Source organism: Anomaloglossus baeobatrachus, chromosome 3 (assembly GCF_048569485.1).
Source record: "Anomaloglossus baeobatrachus isolate aAnoBae1 chromosome 3, aAnoBae1.hap1, whole genome shotgun sequence".
Taxonomy (NCBI): Eukaryota; Metazoa; Chordata; class Amphibia; order Anura; family Aromobatidae; genus Anomaloglossus; species Anomaloglossus baeobatrachus.
The window spans coordinates 332601146-332623182 of NC_134355.1; the positions used below are offsets into that span (position 1 = coordinate 332601146).

Below are 22037 nucleotides of genomic sequence, written 5' to 3' on the forward strand. Positions count from 1 at the left end.
ATATGCCACAAACTTTACATTTGTTGCAAGAAAATATGTTTTCTCAACAAAGCCAAGGCAGGTATAAGGAGCTAGGTGTTAGCAAGTGTGAACTTTTATCTAGGCCAACATGTTTTGTGTTTTGCTTGAGTGTTTAACAATAGAGAATGGTGCAATCCACAGATCAGTGTTGTCAGCAGAAGTCCTCGCTGTCAGAGCACTGCACCCTTCTGTCGGGCCTTCCTATCAGAACATCTAGCCCCCGGCTACATGTAGGGATGTATCTCTATGCCGAATACAACACCCTAAACATACTGCGGCACTAGGTCCATCACAGCCTTTTATTGCTTAAGTAAATATTATTCTGGCAAACTATTTCCATAGATATAACATAATTCAACACGGCAGGGTGAGGTCAGGAAAGAAAATCAATTATTTATGTCTTCATAGTTAAAGATTTGTTCAGCTACATAATCAGTTTCTGGGTATTATTAAGCATGAAGTATGAAGCTGGAAGTAATTGGATGGAGACAGATTTCAGGATCTTGTGAGAACCAGTGGTATAGCCAGGATTGTGGTAACCAGAGCTTATGCCATGTGCTAGGTATTAGGGCATGGGGTATCAACAAGTCACTTTGATTGTTTGGGTTTTGGGGCAGATCAGTTGGTTTTGCAAAAATATATCTGGAAATGTGAACAGTGCCATAGCGAGAAGTAGGCTGACACTGAAAGTGATAATCAAAGTTCAATTGAGTTCATGGCTAAGCCATACACTTGAGTGAACCTTGACATCACCACGAATACGGCCGAAAACAGCTGAAGACTGCCGAGTGACGAGCAGTGCAGTGAATACCTCCAGACGTTAATGGTTGGACCCGGAAGCAGAAGCGGCCGGGAGATAGAGTCTGCAGGACGCGTCGCGGGACCTGTAAGTATAATGACAATGTTTATTATTAACTATATTCTTTATTTTACAGCCCCCCCCCGCCACCCCATCACATAACTGTAAATTCCAAGCTTGGGGTTCGGACGCAAGTTCGCGTTATCTCCGACCCCAAACACGGACTTTACAAAAAGGTTGGGCGAGGCTGCCAATCCAGAACATCAGTGGGGTTCGCCCATCACTATAATAGCAGGTATTAGCAATATGCAGCCAGAACTGCTCGTGGTCCTGGATGCATATTGCACCTGACAGGTTCCCTTTAGATTTGTAAATTTGACAGTATATTGCAATCCTAAAGTATTGCAGTATATTAAAGAAGCAACCAAGAATTTAAAGATTCAAGTACCCCAGGGAGATTAAATACAAATGTAAAAATAGTAAAAATATTTTAAAAGTAAAAAACTCTAAAAGTTTAAGTCACCCCTCATTTGTCATTCTGTGAATAGGATAGAAAAAGAGAATAGGATAAAGAATACTTGCTATCGCTGCATCTACTAAAGTTCAGAAAACGCCTTAGGAAAAAAATAAGAATGCCAGAATGAATCGTTCTATCACTTCACTTCCCCACACAAAATATAATAAAAAACAATCAAATACTTGTATTTACCCCAAAACGGTACAAATAGAGACCACCATGCAGAAGAAGCAGCCCTCATGAGTCTCATGCTCCACAAACTCATTTTTTAAGTAATTTTTTTCAAAAGCAGTGAAAACCTGAATAAATTTCGCTTTGCTGTAACGGCAATGACCTGCAGAATTAATTTACCAGATAATCTTTTACCACAAAAGGGAACAATGTTAAAATTAAACCTATAAAATGGCATTTTTTTCACCATTTCACGTTTAGATTTTTTTTCCCGTTTTTTCAATTCCTTGTATAGTAATTTGTAAAAACTCATCCTGCAGAAAACAAACATTTCATATAACGTGTTGATTGAAAAGTGGAAAATAAAAGAGGAATAAACGAAAGTACAAACGAAGTGCAGAAAGCGATGTGACAGGAAGGGGTTAAATTCCAGTGCATTATAAAAAGTTTACATGCTGTGTTGCTATACCCATATTTATCACTGCCACTGCTGTTTAGTCAATAGGTGAGTCAATGCCATCCCAGCCAATATTTCATACACTAAAGAGAGGTAATTCCCAGGTTATATATTACACATATACAAAGAAAAACACAATAAAATAAAGACCTCATCTTAGTTATTGCTGGGCGCCTGTACATAGTTTTTAGAGACTTTCTAGTGACTGGTATTGTACTCACTGTATTACCACTCATCACAGCCCACTGTCATAGCCCAGCATCTCCCTGCTCTCTCCTTCACTGCAGAGCACCGCAAGCAAGAGCGATATTGGGTTGTGAGGAGCGGTGAAACGCTGCCCACAGCCCAGTCACTCAGGGAAACTGGGTCCCGCCTCAGTGATGTTAGGTCAGTTAGAAGTTGACGTGACATTACCGGACACCACAGATCACGGAGCCCGGGGGTCACACGATGGGGATGAGCAGACTGCAATACCGCCACTCAGAGGCACTATTGCCAACACAAAGTATTTGAGAAAAGCCTTGTTTTTTAACGTTATATCGATGTGGCTTGCAAAAATAAGTAGCAAACCACCTCTTTAAGATCTATTGCCTTAGAAAGTAAGGTTTGTAATTGAATTGAAAACTACCTCAAAAATCTAGACCGTTGTGGAGAATAACTACGTCTCTGAATGGTCTCTAGCTATGACTAAGTGGTGGACCCCAAGCTTCAGGGTTGGTCCCGCTGTTGTTGCAGATGTGAAACAATAATTCTAATTACTGATGTACGCTCATACTTCTGTCCGATCAAGTCAAGTGCCTAGTGAGTGCCCTACAGAGCTATAGCTGCCTGGTGAGGAACATAATAATCTATCAAATAAGGAATGGATTGATATTTTGTAGTAAAAGTTTTTGTGATTGGTGTCCTGTACTTTGAATTGAGAAAAAAAGGTATCCATGATTCAGCTAATTTATCAATAATGTAGAAGATGGGATTAATAGCGCTGTTTCAAGCTTTGTAGGTGACACCAAGCTATGTAGGGTAGTCTAGGAAAGATGTTCATGAGTAACAGGCTGTCTTTGACAAATGGAGTGTTGGAGCACTCACTTGGCAGACGAGGTTCAATGTGGAGAAATGTAAAGTTATGCACCTGTGTACTAATAAAACTCATGTACCATGTGTTTTAGGGGGGTAAAACTAGGAGAGTCACTTGTAAGGAAGAATTTTGGTGTAGATCACAAACTAAGTAATAACATGCAATGTCAATTAGCAGCTTCTAAGGCCAAAAGGATATTGTCAGTTATTAAAAAGTATGGATTTGTAGGACAGGAACTTAATATTACCACTTTACAAAGCATTAGTGCTACCTCATCTGTAATATGCAGTTTATCGAAACGATGCCCTTAAGTTGGAAAAGGTGTATAGAAGAGACACAAAACTGAAAGGGGGGATGGAGCATCTTAATTACGAGGAATCATTAAATAATTACAATAGGTTAGTGTTGCGAGCGGAGGAGGGGACGCTGCGCTCACCCACTGCTCGGGTCCGGCTGCTGCTGTTGCTGCTCGGTGGCTCGAGCGGTGGCCCGGATCCCGGGGACTCGAGCGGCGCTCCTCGCCCGTGAGTGAAAGGGGGGTTGTTTGGTTAAGGGGTATTGTCCGTGACGCCATCCACGGTTGTGGTGAGGTTGTGACACCACCGCTGCTCTGGACGGGGATCCCGGGAGCGATGACAGGGAGCAGCTTGGGTGTTGTTTTTCCCCTCCGTGGGTAGGGGGGTTGGTGGTCCCGGGGCCCGGTGAGGGAGGATGGCAGGCGGGTTGCGGAGCCTGGTGAGGTGCAGGGTCGCGGGGGCAGCGCGGTGCCGCACGGCACGGTGGTACTCACTCAGCCAGTAATTTACACGGAGTCTCTGGTCAAACAAATGGCTGGATGGACGGGTCCCACAGGCGGCTGCGGTGTTTTTCCCCTGACCCAGTTTAGTAGTGTAAGTCCTTTCCTGCCCCTTCGTGTACGCTCCACCTGCGCTCCGGTTTCCAGCTGGCTCCCCGGTTCAGTACCGGATGGGCCACTACCCTGTCCCGGCTACCTACGGTTCCACCGAGACTGTCTTCCCGGCTCCTGCAGACGGCCACTACCGTCTGCCTCACTGGCTACACGAGGGACCTAGGCTCCAACCTAGGCCCCAGTCTGCGTCTGCCTCTCTGCAGACCTCCTCTCTCTTCCTCTGCCTGGACTTGTCTGAGCTGGTTTTTGCCTCAGGCCAGCTAGACTCCTCGGTGGGCGTGCCTATCTGCTCGACTCTGCCCACCTGGTGTGTCTGTCTGAACCCGAGGGAAGAAATCAGGTCACACTGGGGATGACTGCTGTGAACTGCTGGGGGTGTGTGTGTGTTGTTACCTGTGGCCCCTGGCTTGTCCAGGGCGCCACATTAGTCTTGAGAAGAGACGACTAAAGAGGCAGATGATTACCTTGTACAAGTACAGAAATGGCCCATACAAAAAATGCAGTGAAAGGCCCTATGCGCACTTGCCGGTTTTTGCCGCGGATTTCCTGCGGCTTTGCTGCATGTTTCGCTGCATATTATGTTCATAACATCTCTGCAGTGAATCACCAGCAAAACCTATGGGAAAAAAAAATGCTGTGCGCACTATGCAGATTTTGACAGCTGCATGTTTTGCTGCGGGATTCCCGCAGCAAAAACAATTGCATGTCACTTATTTTCCGCACGTCGCTGCGGCATTTCATTCCATTGACTGCAATGTAATCGTGAAATCCCGCAGGCAATAACGCAGGCAGCAAATTCTGTGCGGTTCATTGCGTTTTCCTGCGTTATTCCCTCTGGTAGTTTGCGGTTTCGGGACATAATGTACATCACTGCCCTGCGGTTTGCAGGGAAGTGATGTCATTATGACAGGAAGAGGAAGCCGTGCAGAGAGTAAACACACACACACACACACACACACACACATCAGACACAGACACAGAGCACACACAGGTTTTTTTTAGAAGAAAATAACATAAATGCTTATTTAAATATTACATAGTTATGTGCCGCCCCCGCATCAGCAGCCGGGCTGCTCGGATCCGGATCCGTGGTGGCTCGAGAGGGCTCCGCACCGAGGGGTCATGCAGCTCCTCAAACGAAGGGGGGGTTATGTACAGGCCAGGGTGTGGAAAGTTCGTGATGCCACCCGTGGTGCGTGGTAAGGTGGAGTACCACCACTGCGGCTGGGAGTACCCGGTTGCGATGGTATGGGCAGCTAGGTGTTTAACCCCTCCACGGGTAGGGGGAATGCCCCGGGACTTGGTGATGGTGACGGGGATGTGCCGTTGGGACGGTAAGGGTTACTTGTGTAGTCACTCAGTTCAATAACGCTGACACCGACAACTGTAGTAAACCAAAGTTCTAGACACCGCTGCCGCTGAGAGGGAGCACGCCTGGATCCCGTGCCCGTTGGTGTTGTCTGTTAGTCTGTGACCTTTGCCTTGGCACCTTGTCTTCTAGTTGGTCCCTTTAGTGTGAAAATAAATCGGGTCCGGCTTCCCAGTATGGCTAACTAGAGGAGCTTGCCCTCAGGGTTCACGCTCAGGATTTTATGAACCGTATGTGTGGAAAGTCCTTATCCCCCTCGTTGCGCTAGTACCCCGATTTTGGAGTTGGTGGAGAACGGATCTTGAAGGCTCTGTCCTCGTTGGGTAAATTGTCAGGACGCCTGAAGCTACTCCCTGACCTAGGGTCCACGTACCCCATCGTACCCTGGCCCCTGCCCGGAGATGGCACAAGGCCGCCGGCTGTCCTCCTCGACAGTCCGTGCCCCTTGTCACGATCCCCCTGCGACCGGGGTCCAGCTTCTACCAGGCCCAGACCAACGTCTGCTACCTAGTAGTTTTAAGGAGCCCAGCTCCTGACCTCCTCTCACTTTCTCCTTCAACACTACACCGCCCCGTGACCTCTCCTCTTGAGAGTCACGGCTCAACTGACTGACACTCCTGACCTCCCCTTAACCAACCCCCCAAGTGGGCGACCTAATTCCACTCAGGCCGTCCACTGGTGTGTCTGGTGGGTGTGGTGCAGAGTGTTCCTAGAATTTTGATTAGCTTGTTCTTGGCAACATCAAAGGTTAGGGACCCGTAACCAAGGAGGAGATGGACATTGCACATTAGGGCAGATTGCACAATATCCTGTAACGACCTGATAGGCCAGGGCGTCCCAGTTACATAGGTTGAAAAAATGTCAACATTTCTTAACCAACTAAATATTGTCTAGCGCTAGATTATTTATAACCCACTGCCATTTGTTGTGAGTAAAACATCCAGCTCCTTTTTAAATGATGATATAGTATTTGCCATTACTATTTCTTGTTTCAAGGCAGTCCAGTCTGTTCTCCAGTTCCGGCGCCTCCTCTTTCGGCCATCTTTGTCCTTCTTCTTCTGAAGCCTGGGTGTATGACATGTCCTACGTCATGCACACTAGCCAGCATTAAGGTCCTGCGCAAGCGCACTTTCATCTGCCCTGAGTAGGGCAGATCAAAGTATTGTAGCGCGACTGCGCGGGATCTCAATGCCGGCTAGTGCGGATGACGTAGGATATGTCACGCATCCAGGCTTCAGAAGAAGGAGGACAAAGATGGCTGAAAGAGGAGTTGAAGTACCCAGAGAAAGGAGACACCCAGCCGACCAGTCTGCACTGCACTGCCCGTTAGGTGAGTATTATAAAGTGATTTTTACATTCTACACAGCGGCCTGTGCTCTTATATACAGTATGTTAGAATGCTGTATATAAGAGCAAACTGGTGGTGGCCACAGGTTAAGGGTGCTTTACATGCTGTGACATCACTAACGATATATTGTCGAGTCACGTCGTTAGTGACGCACATCCGGCGCCGTTAGCGACATTGCAGCATGTGACACCAATGAGCGACGATCAACGAGCGCAAAAACGTGAAAAATCGTTGCTCGTTGACACGTCGTTCATTTCCTTAATATCGTTGGTGGTGCATGCTGCTGGTTGTTCGTCGTTCATGCTGCAGCACACATCGCTATGTGTGACACCACAGGAACGACGAATATCTCCTTACCTGTATCCACCTGCAATGAGGAAGGAAGGAGGTGGGCGGGATGTTACGTCCCGCTCATCTCTGTGCCTCCGCTCCTATTGGCCGGCCGCTTAGTGACGCTGCAGTGATGTCGCTATGACGCCGAACGCACCTCCCCCTTGAGGGAGGGATTGTTCGGTGGTCACAGCGACGTCGCTGACAAGGTATGTGCATGTGAAGTTGCCGTAGCGATAATGTTCGCTACGGCAGCAAGCACCAAATGTCGCACGTACGACGGGGGCGGGTGCTAACGCTCGCGACATCGCTAGCAATCGCTTGCAATGTCGCAGCGTGTAAAGCACCATTTATAGTTGCCAAATCTGGTGACAGGTTCCCTTTAAACTGACTTTAGCTTTCTAATATCCTTTTTAAATTGTTGTACCCAAAACAAAGCTTTATTATTTTACAAAATGTTGTGTTTATTCTTTCTTAAAGAAGCAGTCAAATCCAAATTCTTTATTGTTGTTGTGCATGTGCCCCTTGCTATTGTACTTTCTGGCTTTCCTCTGCTTCCTTTACCTTTTGTGCAGGGGGCTTTGGAATGGCCTCCATTCTTTTCCTAATGGAGATCTATATGACTTTGTCAGCATGTGCAATCAACTGAAAATTATACAAAACTATATTTTGTGCCTGTTTTCTAATGATTAGCTATTGCATATTAACAACGACATGTCTAGTATTGAATTAAGGAGGAATATTTACAGCAATTACGCATGGCTCGGCAGGTATGAAAACCAGCTTTACCACAAAAACAAACTGCCCTGGGCTTTTACTTTCAACCTGAGGTTTCTGTTTAATAACAAGTAGTAGTGATCTATTGTAACATCACTTTTTCCACAGTTTCTCAATGTAAAATTGAGAAATGTATTATTCATCTGCTGAATAATTTACACTTAATTATAATAATAGGAACAAGAACTCCCATCTGAAAAAGCTGCACAGTCTGGATCTCTTATTTCAGGAGCCAAAATCATGCATGGATGAAAACTCCAAAAACTGCATATTGTTTTATCTATATTTTTAAGGCTATGTTCACACTTTGTGTTTTTGCTGCTGTTTTTTTGCAGCGTTTTGTTTATGATTTTTTTTTCCAAATTAAAAACTGCTTTTTACAGTAGCAGGTTTTGCTATAATATTCCTGAAATCTCATACACACACTTGTTTTTTTTTTAATTGAAATGAAAAACTGCTGTGTTATTTTAAAGAAGCAGCATGTCAATTATTTCTGCTTTTTGTTTTTGCAGGATGTTTTCACCCTTGAATGAGAGTAAAAAAAGGTAACCACTGCGCTTTTGCTGCTGTTGTGCTGAATAAAACATGCATTGTAGACAAATGACAAGCAAAAAATGTAGCCCAAAAAAACACAGAAAAACTTGCTTTTTAGAAGCAGTTTTTTACTGCCAGGAGAGCAGGTTTTTAAAAAAAATGCAGCAAAAACACAACATGTGAAGATAGCCTAAAACAGAATAAATGTCTAGTTTATAGAGATGGGCGGACTCGCAGATAACCAGGACAGGCGGGTCCCTGTTATCTTTTTTTTTTTTTTTAAAACCCGGTTCCGATCCGGAATCCGGGGCCCGTATAATTCTATGAGGATCAGAAACCAGACATTAAAAATGTTGGTAGAATGGATAAGGAGATATGAGCGCGCATCATCTACTTGCCAAAGATCTTTCATGGCGGCGTTAAGCTTCTTCCAGGTTGCACCTTCACTTCCGGAGCAGCTAATTAACCTTCATTGAATATGCACTGCTTTCACCGCCTTCTGGTACCTGTGATTGGTGTCAGTCAAACACGCCCCCCCACTGAGTGGCAGTGTGACTGCGTGTCAGCTGACTGCTTCCATTCTCAGGCACTATGTTCATCTATATGGTAGGCTGGGGTCACACTGGCGTATGGTATCTGATGCAAGAGCATCGGATGCAATATGCCAAATACCCTCTGCTCAGGCTCTGCTGTAAGCATGGTCCGAGTGTCATGTGACTGTGACCCAATCCTGCGATCGGATGACAGCTGCGGAGCAGAGGGAGGGACTAACCCCCCCATCCCCTCCATTGTCAGCCTGTGCAAATAACATCTGAGTGCAGTCCTATGTTTCTCTCGCACCCATAGATTTGTATGGGTGTGAGTGATAGGAGACTTGCAGACAATTACAGCATGCTGCGATTATTTCCTAAGTCCGATTAGGGCTGAGGAAAAACTCGCAGATTGAGCTGCAGCATTGTCTTACATGTGGCCGAGTGCAATGCAAGATTTTCTCACTGCACTCGTGTGAGTCATACGTCAGTGTGACTCTACCTGTACAGTAAAAATAAATAAATAAAAAAAATTGGTGTAGGGTCCCTCCATATTATGATACCAGCACAGATTAAGCCCCAGCCTTGTAGTTAGCTTGGTTGTTTATCAAAATAAGAGGAATCCCATGCGGCTTTTTTTTTAATATTTAACTAATTAAAAAACCAGTGTGCAGTTCCACCCAATTTTGATACCCAGCCAAGATACAGCATGACAGCTGGGGGTTTGTATTCTCATACTGGGGAGGGCCATGGTTATTGGTGGCCCCCCGAACCTAATAATAACAACCTACATCTGTCCAGGATTGTTGTATCCATTAGATGTGACAAGCCTGGCGCTTTCCTGGCTCTTCCCGTTGCCCTGTTGCGGTGGCAATCAGGGTAATAAGGGGTTAATAACAGCCCACAGCTGCTACTAAGCCCTATATTAGTGATGGCACGTGTCTATGAGACCCCCTATCACTAATCTGTAAGTGAAAGTATATAAACACAGACACCAAAAAATCCTTTATTTGGAATAGAATACAAAAAACACCCTTTTTCACCACTTTATTAACCCCCTAAACACTCCTGCAGGTCCGTCATAATCCACACGATGTCCTACGGCAATTCCTGCTCTGCTACATCTCAGCCACATTGAGCGGCCATAGAGCATGACTGCCCGCTGCGAGTTCCAGTGAGAGAATGAATGAGCCGCGATGAGCAATGACTGGTTGCAGGCAGACGCTGTGATACAGGCTGGGGGCGAGTCTGACTGCAACCAATCACAGAGGCAAGGCTGGCCGGAGGGCGGGGAAAGCAGTGAAAGCAGTGCATATGGATAAGCAATGATGAGCGGCTCAGGGAAGCCGCAGAAACAGCATACAGCCAAGCGGGAGCAGTTTACAGCCGCAACGGAGGCTTGGTAAGTATGAAGCACTCACTTTATTCTTATTTTCTTTATTTTTCATTGTTTTTTTTTTATTTCTCGAGTGCCAGATCCGGATCAAACACCCAGAATCCCGGGCACCTTTAAAACTGTGCGGATCCATACTTTTACATTCTGGGTCTGCCAATCACGACTAGTTTATTAGCAATTGCTTTAATGCTTACAACATACTAAGCACCACAAGTATGCATGAGGTGTGTAGAGTTAATTATTTGTTCTATGTCTTAATAGAAAACAATGTAGCGACTTGGTTGTAAAACACCGAAGTGTTTTTCTTAAATAATAATAAGGGTACATACCCACGATAAGTGTATTTTAATTGCGTCCAAAACACTGTCTAGTACAGTATAAGCACAGAGGATGGGATTAATCTTTAAAGGGAATCTGTCACCAGGGTTTTGCTCCCCCATTTGAGAGCAGCATAATGTAGAGACAGAGACCCTGATTCCAGCGATGTGTCACTTACTGAGCTGTTTGCTATCATTTTGATAAAATCAATGTTTTCTCTGCTGCAGATCTAGGAGTTATACAGAGCTCATGAATATGCTGGACTACCTAGCAGCACGCCAAGTAGTTTTTTATCAAAACTACACTAAGCAGCCCAGTAAGTGACACATCCCTGGAATCATGATCTCTGCTCCTACATTATGCTGCTCTCAGATTAGGTGTTAAAAACCTGCGACAGATTCCCTTTAAGAATGGAATCCATGCTTCAACCCTAACAGAATTCTGACCATGTGAATATGGACTGTACTTGTGTGGACTGCAGTTTCCTTATAAACCTTATGAACATACTGATAAGATAATTATTTCCTGTATGTATACAATCGAAGAGTGTTAAAAGATAATATAGGAGGAAAGGTAAAATGGTTGATCTTTTGAGACGTCACTGAAAAATTTGATTTCTTAGTTTTAAGTGTAATAAAAGGAGAACATTGGGACGGAATTGTTGCTATTTTTTGTGGATTTTCTTTAGCTTTACTCTGATAGCTAAAGGACTTTGCCTTTGTAGGAATTTCTAAACAAGGACGTTTATTACGTTAACTTGATCCACCCATCTAACTGTAAATTAATGTCACTAACCCCATCTTGTACAAGCTACTTGAGAGCAATAAAAATTGTCACAGCTTTGAAAAAAGCAAAACAGATGCCCAAGTAATAATTTTTAGCTTTGCGAGTGACGTAACTGCTAGATACAAGTATCATCACTCATACAAATAATGAATTTCAGAAAACAATTATCGTACTGACAATAACAACTGTTTCAATATAAAGATGCAACAACCATTGCAAGAAAACCACAAGAAAAACTGTATTTAGTTACATATGATTTTTGCTATGGTTTTTCTGAAGTGGTAATAAAATGACAATGTGCTCCACCATAACAACTGCAGGTGAGTCATTGTTACATAGAGGTTATAAGAACATGTCATAAAGTCAGCTCTAAAAGAAATCTCAGACATATATGTTGCAAGCTGCTCCGCTTCACAGGTCCCAGGGGCACCTTGACCTTCACCTATTAACCCCCACTTAAAGATCTAGACTTGCAACAGGACCATCTGGGTTGCGTCCATGGAGAAGCTGCTGACTCGATGAATGGCACTATCTGACTGTAGGATAGCAAGGGACAATGGGCTCCTATATTGTCCCTCACACTAGGGGACCCTAGGCTAGCCAGCTCTAACCTCTGGATTACCCGTGATGGTTGAGATGCTGGAGTCCCTTGCCTTACTATTTTCCTGACCCAAATTATCTCTCCAGGAAAGGAGACAAACTCTAGAGCCACCTATTGGAAGTAGCAATCCTAAAAGTCAAAATTGGCCTTTTAACAAGCCTTTTCAAATGACCTAGGATATATGCCAGATCAGAATCCCGATTTGCAGACATGGTGTACTGGGGTGATTTCCCCTCGTCAGTGCAAAGTGTGGGTATCTGATCTGGCTGTATGAGAAGCTATGTGGGGACCACGGGGGAAGACTATTCTCCTTATGGAGACCTGACAAACCAGTCTGGCTGTCAGTGGTAAGGGGACTTATAGCTGCAATGCCCCTCTGAGAATTATTCAAATTGTCTCTCCAGGAAAGGAGACAAACTGTAGCGCCACCTATTGGAAGTAGCAATCCTAAAAGTCAAAATTTTCCTGACCAGAACTACTCTGTCCACACCAGTAAAGGAAGGGGCAGGAATGTGATAATAATATAGATAAAGACAGACAGGGAAATAAAACATAACTCAGACACACTGCAAACTCACAGGAACAAACATTAAGAACTAAAGAGAAAAGCAAGAGAAAGAAAGTAGCAACAAAAGGACAAGGGTTAACATCACAACCATTCACAGCAACCAGACCAGTATAGAGAAGCTATAGATGGCATTGAAGAAAGTGTCCAGCCAGAATATATAAGAGGGGAGCAAATGTGACTGGCTCGCCCACAGCATGGGATCACAGGAGACTAACAAGCAGTCCAGCAGAGATTAACTCTTGCTAACGTACTTATGAACTACCAGTCTGTTGGTCAATGCCCGAGTATGCCTGTGCTGATCACAGACATCAGAGAAGTTAGCAGGAAGAGTGACAGAATCTGTAGTCTCCACAGATCCTAATGCCACTATGACAGTCTACGATGTTTGTAAAAACCTCCTTGTGACAGTACCCCGCCCTCAAAGTGGGGCTCCTGAACCCTCATGACCCGGTTTTTCCAGATGAAGGAGATGAAAATTCCAAACCAGGCACTCAGCATGGATATCAGAGTATTTGAAGTATATTTGAAGTCTGGAGTTTCTGCTGTGACTGCACCATCCTGCTACAATCCAAGCATGCTGTGCCTGTACTACCCTGCTGTGGATCAAACCTGCTGGACTTGCACTATTCTGTTGTGGTCCAATCCCGCTCCCTGCGCCACCTTGCTGTTGCTGCCGCTCAAGTGCTGGAGTCTGCTATTGTTGTATCCAGTGTTCTGCCTGAGTCCAGTCACCTGTCTGAGCCTGGTGTCTGTAGTCCGGCTAAGCTTGGATCCGGCGTATTCAGATACCTGCGTATTCAAGGACCAGTGTATCCAGTCACAGGCCTGTCTTGAGACTCCAGCCTTGTCCGTGTGTTCTGTACCTGAAGCCCTGCTGTAGCCTCGGCTTATTGCGCCTGTGCCGTCCTGCTGATGACCTCTGCCCGATGTCTGGAGCTCTACCCAATGTCTGATGACCTCTGCCCGATGTTTGGAGCCATACAATAGCACAAGTCCGTGCTGGCCGCAACAAGTTCCGCAGCCATGGTCTATTTTTACTAGTAAAGATATATATAAAGGAAGACGGAGTCCATACCCCAGGTGCAAACATCATATAAACTTTTCTTAATCAGGTGAAATACTCTGTTGATTAAAAATAACGGTTATCATTTGCATATCAACATCACTTATTATTACTCATGGAAAATTAATAAACTGTGAAAAATAACAAAGGAAAGCACAGATAGCCTGGTACCGCTACCATCAATGCCTATATCCCACGACGGAGGCTGGCATGACCTTCTCATCGATCATGACGAGCCTTTTCACATTTAGGGCATACCAGCCCCGCTCTCCACAATGCCGGATATAAGACACCACCTCTCCCAGTTCCAGGTCACGGGCCGGGTGCCCCCTTGGGAGATGCTCCTCTACATCTCTCCGGAAGACAAACACCTCCTCTGTGAGGCCCGCTTCCATTATAAACCCCCATCCTCTATCGGGGTCAAACGCCTCACAAAACCACGGTACCATAGCCCTCTGACTTGGAAGGTGGTTTTCCTTAAGTGTTCTTTTTCTTTTTGTGTGCGGGCAGCAATCTCCTGTCGTCACTGATCCCTTGTGGCTACTTCCAATTGCAATTTTTGCAGCTGCTTCTCTCTTTCCCAGTAAGGGGCGTCAGCGTCTGGCCTCGCCTGCCTCACTGGTAGCTCTCGGAGATGGACTACTGCAGCCCCAACAGCCGCTGGGATGCCGCGCGGTGGTGGAGCTGGCAGCTCCTCAGGTTCCGCCTCCGCCATCATGGAAGAAAGAACCGACTGATCCGTAGCCGGGGGTGCAGAGTCCGGGTGCTTCGTATCAAGGTACGGGCTTGGTGATGCAGCCAGGTCTGGTCGGGCCGGAAGCTCTGCGGTTTGTTTTTGACAAATAAGGGCTGAAGGTTCCGCTACCGGTGTTGGGATGGGCAGCTCGGCGTCCGCCGAGGACGAGGGTGACAGTGGCGGAGCACTTGCATCGGAGGGGGGCAGACCGGACCCCGCAGCCATATAGGCCGGATCCACCGGGGCTGGGTAGCTGCTTACCCGCTCCTCGCGTGTGACTTCAATCTCACGGGCTCGCACCACCATTGCCAGGCTCCTCATCTCTTCCCTCCAGTGGTCCAGAATAAATAGGAACTGCGTCCGCATCGTCCTGCAGAGTTGTTCTGTCTCCTGCTCGATCCAGGTCGCGGTCCCAGGAGCAGCACGCTCCGGTGACCAGTCTCGTGCAGCCACCATCTTGTCTCTGCGGTACCCAGGAACGTTATGGCAGAGTCCTGGTGTCCCTGCTTCACTTCCGCTGTTACATGCTGTCACGCCCCCTCGGTTTTCACCAGCCACTCACTATTGCGCTGGGGCCCTCTAGAAACTTCCGGTTCTGGGCAGACTCTCAGGATGAGGGGCGGAGCTTCGGCTTCACGTGCTTTTGGTCGAGAAGACGGCATTTTGGCGCCAAAGATGGCGGAAAATGGCGGGAAATGGCGGGGACGGGACTCTTGACACGCAGTTTTCGGATTTTTAAGGCACACGTCACCCAGGTTAGTGGATCCACTGTCTGAGAAGTTTTAACTTTTCATTGGGAATGCTTGGCCTAGCTGAATGATCCTGTGTATGGAGGAGTCGTGAGAGAAAGCTGTAAAACCTTGCCTTTTTGATCCAATACTGGAGATAACAGGAGTATTAAGGTAAGAAAAAGCTGCTCACACTGCTGTCCACCTTGGCTGTATGATTTAATTCTGGAGATCCTAGGATGCTGAGATAAGAAGAGGCTGCTAACTTTGCTGTTCACAATGTCTTTCTGATCTAATACTGAAGATATCAGGGGTGCTGAGGTAAGAAGTGGATGCTCTTATATATTATCCTGAGTACTTTACAAGCAGGTGTAAAAGAGTTTATAGAATAAAATAGACGCAGAAGCAAATAAATATTTTTAAATGTACAGAGTAAGGTAATTACAGGTAAGTATAATCCAAGTAGTTTATTAGGTCTACGCATTTTGAAGTATAAACTTATTTTTCAGGACAGATACAACTATATCTCTTTATAGTAGTTTTTGTCTTGAAAAAGTTTATACTTCAAAACATGTAGATCTAACAAACTACTTAGATTATACTTACCTGGCTTGTCCATTTCACATCCTGTGCATCTTGTCTATCGGTAGCATGAATTTTCACTTTTGATCTCCTGTTATCTATTAATTGATCTAAATAGGCCGGCAGACATCCTACAAACAAGCAAAATGTTCATTGAATGAGTGCAATGACTAAGAATGCATATCGCACTCGAAACGCGTCAGTGTTCTCCCCTTCCCCATCCTGTGTGTGGTTTTTATGATCACAACTTGAATAAAGAATAATGAAGAATTTTTGTACTAGATGGTTAGTGCTGGATTTTTTTTTCATTCTGCAATGATTTTTAGGCAAACTTGGTGATATGCTGCCGATAACATGGTATCTTATCATGGTGGTCTCCAACTCTCTCACACCCTCCCCCCCCAGTAACAAGCATGGTGGAGGAGTTGGTTTGCTCCTGTCCAACCAATGCTCCTTTACCCTAATTCCACTACCACCCTCGGTTACTCTCCCCTCTTTTGAGGTGCACTCCGTACGCATCTACTCCCCTTCCAACCTCCAACTGGCTGTCATTTACCGCCCTCTAGGGCCAGCCACTGCCTTTTTTGACCATTTCACCACCTGGCTACTACATTTCCTTTCCACCGACATCCCCACCATCATCATGGGTGACTTTAACATTCCCATTGACACTTCTCACTCATCTGTCTCTAAACTTCTAACACTCGCTTCCTCCTTCGTCCTCACTCAGTGGTCCTCTGCAGCTACTCACAAAGATGGCCACACGCTGGACCTCATCTTCACTCGCCTCTGTTCCCTATCTAACCTCTCTAACTCACCTCTCCCCCTGTCTGACCACAACCTACTCACATTCTCTTCCCTCTCTTCTCCAAGTACACAACCCCCCCTCCACAAACCTTCACACCCCCACAGAAATCTCAATCACCTTGACTTACACTCACTTTCTCAGTCTCTTTTCCCTCTTGCAGACATTGCTTCTTCAAACAATGCAGATGCTGCTGCCACGTTATACAACACCACTATCTCTGCAGCTCTCGAATCAGCTGCCCCCCTCACACACACAAAAACCCGCACAATCAACAGGCAACCCTGGCACATGAGTCAGACTAAAGAATTGAGACGTGCTTCCAGAACTGCTGAGCGCAGATGGAAGAGGTCTCATTCCACTGAGCACTTAGTTATATACAAACAAGCTCTCACCACTTTCAAGTCTGCACTCACCGCTGGAAAACAAACCTACTTCTCATCCCTCATATCCTCTCTATCCCACAACCCTAAACAGCTATTCAACACTTTCAACTCTCTCCTCCGTCCTCCAGCAGCACCTCCCTCTTCCCTCATCTCAGCTGAAGATTTTGCCTCTTTCTTCAAGCAAAATTTGACAACATCAGAGCAAGCTTTGACCCACAATCCCCACAGCCACTCCTCACAACTGCTCAGCCTTCTTCCTCAAAATCCAGCTTCTCCACCATGACAGAAGAACATCTTTCCACTCTACTCTCAAGATCACATCTAACCACCTGTGCACTTGACCCGCTCCCATCGCATCTCATCCCCAACATCACCGCAGTCCTCATCCCAGCCCTAACCCATCTCTTCAACCTATCACTAACAACTGGTGTATTCCCTTCATGCTTTAAACATGCCTCAATCACACCCATCCTCAAAAAGCCCTCCCTTGACCCATCCTCTGTGTCAAACTATCGCCCCATATCACTTCTCCCCTATGCCTCAAAACTACTGGAACAGCATGTCCATCTTGAACTGTCCTCATACCTCTCTTCCTGCTCTCTCTTTGATTGGTTACAATCTGGCTTCTGACCCAATCATTCCACTGAAACTGCCCTGACCAAAGTCGCTAACGACCTACTAACCGCAAAAGCCAAGCAACACTACTCTGTCCTCCTCCTCCTGGACCTGTCCTCTGCCTTTGACACAGTAGACCACTCCCTTCTATTACAAACTCTCTCATTTCTGGGCATCACAGACTTGGCGCTATCTTAGATCTCCTCATACTTATCCAACCGTACTTTCAACGTCTCCCACTCTCACACCACTTCCTCATCTCGCCCCCTATCTGTCGGGGTCCCCCAAGGTTCAGTTCTTGGACCCCTGCTGTTCTCCATTTACACCTTCGGCCTGGGACAGCTCGTAGAGTCCCATGGCTTTCAGTATCACCTCTATGCTGATGATACACAGATCTACCTCTCTGGACCTGACATCACCTCCTTACTAACCAGAATCCCACAATGTCTGTCTGCTATTTCATCCTTTTTCTCTGCTCGATTCCTAAAACTGAACATGGACAAAACAGAATTCATTGTCTTTCCTCCTCCTCACTCAACTCCGCCACCATCAATGTCAATGGCTGCTCACTTTCTCCAGTGCCACGCGCTCGCTGCCTGGGAGTAATCCTAGACTCTGATCTCTCTTCCGAGCCACACATCCAAGCCCTTTTCACCTCCTGCCGCCTCCAACTCAAAAATATTTCCCAGATCCGTACATTCCTTTCCCAAGAAGCTGCAAAAACCCTAATACATGCCCTTATTATCTCCCGTCTGGATTATTGCAACCTCCTGCTCTGTGGCCTCTCTTCTAACAGTCTTGTACCCCTACAATCTATTCTAAGCTATGCTGCCCGGCTAATCCACCTGTCCCCCCGCTACTCCCCGACCTCTCCTCTCTGCCAATCCCTTCACTGGCTTCCCATTGCCCAACGACTCCAGTTCAAAACACTAACCATGACATACAAAGCCATCCACAACCTGTCTCCTCCCTACATCTGTGACCTAGTCTCCCGGTACTTACCTACACGTAACCTCCGATCCTCACAAGATCTCCTTTTCTACTCCCCCCTCATCACCTCTTCCCACCATCGCATCCAAGATTTCTCCTGTGCCTCCCCCATACTCTGGAATGCTCTGCCACAACACATTAGACTCTCGCCTACCTTGACAAGCTTCAAAAGGAACCTGAAGACCCACCTCTTCCGACAAGCCTACAACCTGCCGTAACCCTCAGTCTGATACAGCGCCGCACAATCAGCTCTACCCTAACCTACTGTATCCTCATCTATCCCTTGTAGACTGTGAGCCCTCGTGGGCAGGGACCTCTCTCCTCCTGTACCTGTCTGTGTCTTGTACTGTTTATGATTATTGTACTTGTCCCTATTATGTATACCCCTTTCACATGTAAAGCGCCATGGAATTGATGGCGCTATAATAATAAATAATAATAATAATAATAATAATCTTATGTGCTGAGAACATACTATTGATCGCTATCAATATATACTGACCAAACAACCCCTTTCATGCTTTCATACACTATCTGTTGCCCTCATGTACCCTAGTATGAAGTAGTAAGAACAGGACAGATCATATGAATGCTCACAGCAGGAGATGAACGCTCAGTCCTGATGGGACTGCACATGACAGGGCAGCTTCATGATGGGCTTAGATCATTGCATCATTGCTGAAAGAATCCTGATAACCTGAGAAGTCCAGATATACATGAAGGTTATGGGCTGGCCCGTCTATTATACAATGGCATAATGCAATATTATGCTACATGCATTCCTAAAATTCAATGCCTGCTCATAATAAGGACTCATTTAAGAAAACAATTTGAGCTATTAATTATTTTCTATGATAGACTGTGACCTATAATTGTAGATAGAGGGAAAAGCTGGCTTTGTCACTGCCTATATTTCCCTGTGGCGCTTCCATTGTTTGTCTTGTATAAGCGGTGTTTATATTCACAACACGTGGTTGGGAATGGCGGATATTCTGTTTACTTACACTTATTGGCATGCCAATTAAAGAGGATAGCTAAGTAACCCTGCTTCCGAAATGTGCCAGCATGCCAAGAATAATAAAAAAAACTGTGGATATAAAAAGCACATATAGGGTCTTACCAGGATAACAACAGTAAGGGTTAATGAAAACCACTCACCTGAAGTGGTTGTGTAACACACGACCAGTATTAAAGCATGTATCAGCTGCTGCAGACTCCACGTGCCAAAGGCAGAAGCAAGAAAAAAAAACAAGGATAAAAAGTGGGAAAACGTCCACGATGCTGTACCAATAAAGAGGAAATTGATTTTTTGGTGGATTTCCTGATGAAGGAGAGGGGATATCTCCGAAACACATAGAATAAACCACCTTGCTTTGCTCTTATTTGGAATTAACTCTTTATTGGCACAGCAGTGCGGATGTTTTTCCACTTTTTATCCTTGTTTTTTTTTAGCATGCCAAGAAAACAGCCTTGAAGCCTGTTGGGTAACAGTGTGCTGTCAGGGCATTGTCAGATCACTTGTTGCTTTACCAACCTTTTCTATTGAGCCAGCCACTGTTTACATTTTGGCGCTGCCTTTACCAAACAGTCTAAACTTATGGCACCCATCTCTGCAAAGGTGGCACAATGGAAGAGGGCAGGCCTTGTTTTATGAAATTGTTATACGTCCTCACAATATATCTTGACACCATTAAATCAGCAGAACCCTAAGTGACTGATAAGAATAGAAAGAAATCTGAGATAATATTGAGACAATAAATTGTCTTTATCAGTAAACATTATTTAGTCATTCTCGGTTGTATTATGAAAGTCATAGCTTTGTTACTAAATCTACCGGACATGTCAACAATTGTACGTTGTGAAATACCAAAAATCATTCAAGTGTATCAGGAATTCTGCTATACTCTTTGTATGATGCTTTCGCCAGGAATGTCATATGATTACAATGCTTCTTTGTGCACCTATCATAGAAATCTACTCCATTGAATTGGAATAATAAATATATAGCAAAAGATCTATTCTCGAGCAATTTCCCAGACATTACTCAATATTAGGTACCTGAATCTAAACCCCAAGAGACTATGATACTATTATCTTGCATTACAGGTAGGCTCAGCTGGTCCACAGAGTTCCCCGGTGGGCACCCCCCCCCTATATGAACAGTAGTAGTCACAATACACTTGATTGACTATGTACAGACAATAGCAACATCTCATCATTCATTTTATAAAATGGCAAATTTAATGTATGAGTAGCGTAATATTTACAAGTAGCAGAATAGTGGTCCCGTAGAGTCAAGTCAACGTTACTGGTAGGCCCCGGCACTCCAGTCCGACAATGGTTACAGGTGCACAGAAGGAACTCAACATGTTTTTGGCAAACCCAGGTACTTACCGGTCACTAGAATCAGAGTAACCTGGAGATGTAGGTGGGGATATTCCCAGAGAATTACGATTTTTCTTTTTGTGCCTCCAACTACCAAATGTTTTTTTTTTTGTCTCCATGTAAGCATCCACATTTGATGTGTGCTCCTCAGATGTAGGTGACTCCTTAACAATGGCTTCAAATCCAGGGTGTAGCTGTTCTTCTCTCGTCTGGACTTCATCAGCTCCTTTCTCAGGGTCTGCAGACTTGCTCTTAAAGAACTTTCCCAGTTTTCGAAAGCTGCGGCTTTTCTTTTCCTTCTCCATTGTGACTATTAAGGCCACACCACTAGACTTTATGTTTCAATAAAAAGATTACTGGGAACACTTTGAACAAAGGGTTTAGAACTTCAAAAAGAATTAAACAATCCAGCTGAATAGACCGGCAGCGTCTAAGTATAATATGGCCGGTATGACTTATTCCAAAACCAGTACGAAGCAACTTCCACAGTAGAGGAATATGTCGCTGTTAAGCATGGTCTTCAAATACCCAGATCTTGTGTTAATCCATTAGGAGTCTTCAGACATCAGGTAAATGCCATTATCCTACCAGCTGCACATGTAAACTAGTGCCTGGTTATATCATATGACAGCAGAGTTGTTCTGGACCTCTCGTCTGCTATTTATCCATGCATGGGGAGCCTGTCACGGAGAAGGACAGGAGCTCAATCTGGTGATGAGCTGTGGACAGGTTTCCTCGGCTCGGCTGTGTTGTCTCTACACATAAGTGTTTGTGCACCAGGGAAGGCACAAGGCATGTGTGATCAGCTGCTGTACACAGAGGAGGAGTCTCCCTGAAGGCTCAGGTTACCAGGCTGCCTGTCATCAGACACTGAAGAATGGGAGGTGTGCCACAGAAGTGACTGTGCAGCCACTGGCTAGCATTGCTGCTGGACCTGTATAGTCATTGACAGGAGGCAGGGATTTTGGATCGACTCCCGCTTACTTGGAATTCATGTTCTGTTTAGACAGCCACTGGGTATATGCGACAAAAATCAGGTTAAACGTCAGACGTTATCATTCTAAACTATGCCTGTAAGTTTACAAGTAAAGCTCAGTGTTGAAAAACATTAAACTTGAGAGTTCTCAGTGGTTGATACCTTTTAATGGCTAACTGAAAAGGTGGTCATAATTTATGACTCATAAATAGCAAGCTTTTGAAACTACTCCGGTCTCTTCCTGAGGCATAGTGTAACACAGAA

At 45.3% G+C, this 22037-nt stretch overlaps 1 protein-coding gene across 1 annotated transcript in view; it reads right to left on the reverse strand.

The window, feature by feature from the left end:
- Nucleotides 1–21561, reverse strand: part of CRYBG1 (crystallin beta-gamma domain containing 1) — a 448368-nt gene extending 426807 nt beyond the window's left edge. Inside the window, exon 1 of the mRNA XM_075340074.1 lies at nucleotides 20807–21561. Coding sequence (XP_075196189.1) covers nucleotides 20807–21102 — 296 coding nt within the window. The 5' untranslated portion in view covers nucleotides 21103–21561. The remainder of the gene's footprint in view (nucleotides 1–20806) is intronic.
- Between the last annotated feature and the right edge of the window lie 476 nt (nucleotides 21562–22037).